General features: G+C 45.6%; 1 protein-coding gene across 1 annotated transcript; it reads right to left on the reverse strand.

The window, feature by feature from the left end:
- Window positions 1-1,770: 1,770 nt before the first annotated feature.
- Window positions 1,771-3,106, reverse strand: HTR1F (5-hydroxytryptamine receptor 1F). The gene has a single exon (XM_051627726.1). The coding sequence runs from the start codon at window positions 3,071-3,073 to the stop codon at window positions 1,979-1,981; it is 1,095 nt and encodes a 364-aa protein (XP_051483686.1). The 5' UTR covers window positions 3,074-3,106; the 3' UTR covers window positions 1,771-1,978.
- Between the last annotated feature and the right edge of the window lie 386 nt (window positions 3,107-3,492).

The raw sequence follows: 3,492 nt of genomic DNA on the forward strand, positions 1-3,492 counted from the left end.
GCGAAACAGCAGTGGTGAGTTTTTGTGTCTAATGCAAAGTACTGAAAGCCTCTTGGAAGAACAACTGCAAAGACCACTGAAACCATTCCCAAACTAAGAGTGTGCGTAGTGGTCTCATGTCTCAGCTTCTTGGCTGTGTCTTTAAGGTATTGGCTCGTGTGCCAAATCAGAATGCCTTTGCAGGAGACTTCTACTGCTGACAGTGGGGTTTGTAGTTCCTGTAAAGAGCATCAAATCCCTGTTCCTCCTAGGCAGCATTGCATGGCTGCCAGTGAATTCAGAGTGGGGTCTTAGTAACACAACCTGAATCTGTTTGTCCTGAGAAGTGGAAAAGCCGTGCCTGGGTTCTGGTGTGTCTCTTAGTGACTCCTTTGCATTCAGGAGTAAATGCCCACTGCTCTGTTTATATCCTTAGCTGCTGGCAAACTTGCATTGCTGGTTTTGAGGCAAGGGCTGTTCTTGCACTCATTGGCACTGTGGCTTGGCATACAGTGTGTAAATCAAGATTGGCCAAGGTGCCATCTTTGAGGCCTTAGAAAGCAGCCCACAGAGGGATTTGTTTGTTTTTATCTTTGACTGAACCAGATGGCCAGGGCTGGCTAGAGTGCCTACAAGGTCCTTTTAGCTCTGCTGGGACTGGAGACGTGGACTAGATGCACTGGGGGAAGGAGGCATTTAGAGGTGGAGGGGTTTAGTGAGTATCCCACAGGATCCTTCCTGCAGGATGCTCAGGTGTGCACTGCATAGAGGTCATTCACCCTGCTGTTGCTGGAGAAGCTGCTGAACAGCCTTTTCCAGAGACCCACACTGTGGTCAGTCTCTGCTTTCTCACATGCTTGGAAAGAGGCTGCACAGCCCTAGTGCTTGAGACAGTTGACAAAAGACTCAGAAGACATCGAGCTTCTTGGGGGGTAGGGCTGAACATGCTGTGCTGGAGCTGTTGGCCCTAGTTCTTCATTAGGTGTCCCTCAACCCAACCTCACCAAGACACCCACCATCAGCAGTGCTTGGGGGGCCAATGCACAAACTGTCTTTGGCTGGCTGGGTTTAGTGCTGAAAGTCACAGGGGCTGTGCTAGGTGTGTGAGGTAGGGATGAGGGTATGAAGAAAGGAGTGTCTCCTGCTCCTCTCTTCTAACATCTCCATAAGGAGGATCAGCTGCTCTTTATGAGCTCACCCTCCCTAGTCCCTGCTGAAGTGGTGCCTCGGAGCATCAGGCACTGTGTGTACCCAGCTCACTGGGGGTGTCACAAATGCCTGGCAGTTTCCCTTGGGGCTATGCCCATGCCAGTTGTGGGTGTGCAGTGGCAGAGGGCTCCCAACACCAGCTTGCTATGAAACTGGTAACCCATGAAAGCATCTTACCTGCTGCTGGGAGCATAACACAGGGGCATCCTTTGTCTATGGGAGAAGGCAGAGCTGCAAGCTGTGCTCAGCTAATCAACACAGGATGATGCTTGATATGTTTAAAGCTACTACTGTTTGTGGAAATGGCTTGGCTATATATTGCAGGCCTGTGCCAAACTAATAAAATCATGTCTTAATTTCAAGGTGTATTTTCTATCATCTTGTTTGCAATTAGGGTTTAAAACCTGTGTGTTGTTTTTATTAAAATTTCATTGATAACCAAGGGTTACTTTTTTTTAAAGATTTGTTTCTTTGTCTACTTCAAGTGTATACTTCCTTTATATTCATGGTAATACCTTACACTTTAAGCTAGGCAGCTCAGCAAATCCCAGCTGGATCAGAGCCAGAATATGCTACCTCTTTTTCCAGAACAAAACTGATCCTAGATGATCCATCTCTCTAAAACCTGGGTAATTTATACTCCCAGTACTGCTAATACAAAAGAAGTCATAATGTAAATGCAGGGTCTTAGTTCTTTTCCTTAAATACAACAAATGTCATTTCAGTTATACAAATTTATACAGGTTTAAAAACAATGAGTATGTTCTCGTATGAACAAAAGCTCTTAAAATTATTGCCTACACCGCACAAGCTTCTGGAAGGCTTTCTTGAAGTCTTCATTAAAGATTGTGTAGATTAGAGGGTTAATAAGGGAATTTATATATCCCAGCCATGCTAGGAAATTAGACATGTCTTCTGAAATGTGACATCTTTCACAGGTATTAACAACTACTTCTTTTACAAAAAAAGGGAGCCAGCAGATCACAAATGCCCCCAAGATCAAACCCAGCGTAGTTGCTGCCTTTCGCTCTCTTGTGCTAGAGATTCTCTGTTTTTTCCAGGATTTCTCATGCTTAGATTCAGACCTGGGGCTTCGTAGAGTGATATTGATTTTATCGCAGTCCACCATGGGATCTGATGTCTTCTCTGCTGGGCTGGACATCGAGGCCGATTTGGTGCTTCTTTCACCTGTGTCCAAAAGGACTTGTCCATTTACCTCCTCCCTTACAATCCGGCTGATGCTTCTTCTGTGAAATGTCTTTGCTGCCTTGTATATCTTGTAATAAAGGATCAGAATCAATGCCAGTGGGATATAAAAGGCGCCAAATGTAGAGTAAATGGTGGAAACAATGTGGTCATGTTTGATGATGCATTCGTCATCCTGACGAGTTGTCTGGTGCCGCCAAAACAAAGGTGGCATGGAGATAAAAATGGAGATGATCCATACCACAGCAATCATGATGCCAGCATGCTTAGGTGTCCTTTTCCGTGCATATTCCACAGCATCTGTGATTGCTCTGTACCGGTCCAAAGCAATGGCAGAGAGATGCAAGATGGAACATGTGCAGCATGTAATGTCCACACTTAGCCAAATGTCACACACCACTTGCCCCATGATCCAGGTCTCCTTGACAATGTAGACAATACTGAAGGGCATCACTAGGACTGCCACAAGGAAATCAGTTACTGCAAGAGAGCAGATGAGATAGTTGGCAGGGTGGTGGAGCTTTCTTGTCACAATTATTGCAGTCATCACGAGAGAATTGATGGCTGTTGTCATTAGTGCAAGCACAGATAGGGTAATGGAAATGAGAATCTTGGATGTCACCCATTTGAATAGTTCTTCCGATGTACCATTTTGTTCAGTTGAGTTTATTAAATCCATGTTCCCTGTTAATGGTGATCTTCACCAGTAGCAGTTACCTGTTGGAAAAGTAAAAACATTCAGAAAGTGCATCCATAGTCTCGAGGAAGTCTTGATTTTTGTCGTCTTAAAAGACTATTGGACCCCAAACTTACAAGAACCTAAGATTTATCATTAGAAATTATTCTGGGTTCCGACAGATTTTCCTGGCTAGCAGTATGTGGGATGTCATGCCTCCAGAATAGGGGCCTCCTCTTTCTCTTTGGTGATGAGAAGGGTATGTTTGCATGGCAGGTGAGAGGAGTGTGCCACAGCACCTGAGATGGCTCTGCCCTGCAGGCTGCTGTGCGTTGCTCCACAGGGGAACCAGACTTGTTCCTTGAGCAGGGCAGGGGCATCAGTGCAGTCCCTGGGGTGCAGAGCCAGGCCTCCTGCTAAAT

Source organism: Apus apus, chromosome 1 (genome assembly GCF_020740795.1).
Source record: "Apus apus isolate bApuApu2 chromosome 1, bApuApu2.pri.cur, whole genome shotgun sequence".
Classification (NCBI taxonomy): Eukaryota; Metazoa; Chordata; class Aves; order Apodiformes; family Apodidae; genus Apus; species Apus apus.

Bases quoted from the DNA above. Each gene is read 5' to 3' on its own strand.
- HTR1F (XM_051627726.1), bottom strand. From the start codon at position 3,073: ATGGATTTAATAAACTCAACTGAACAAAATGGTACATCGGAAGAACTA.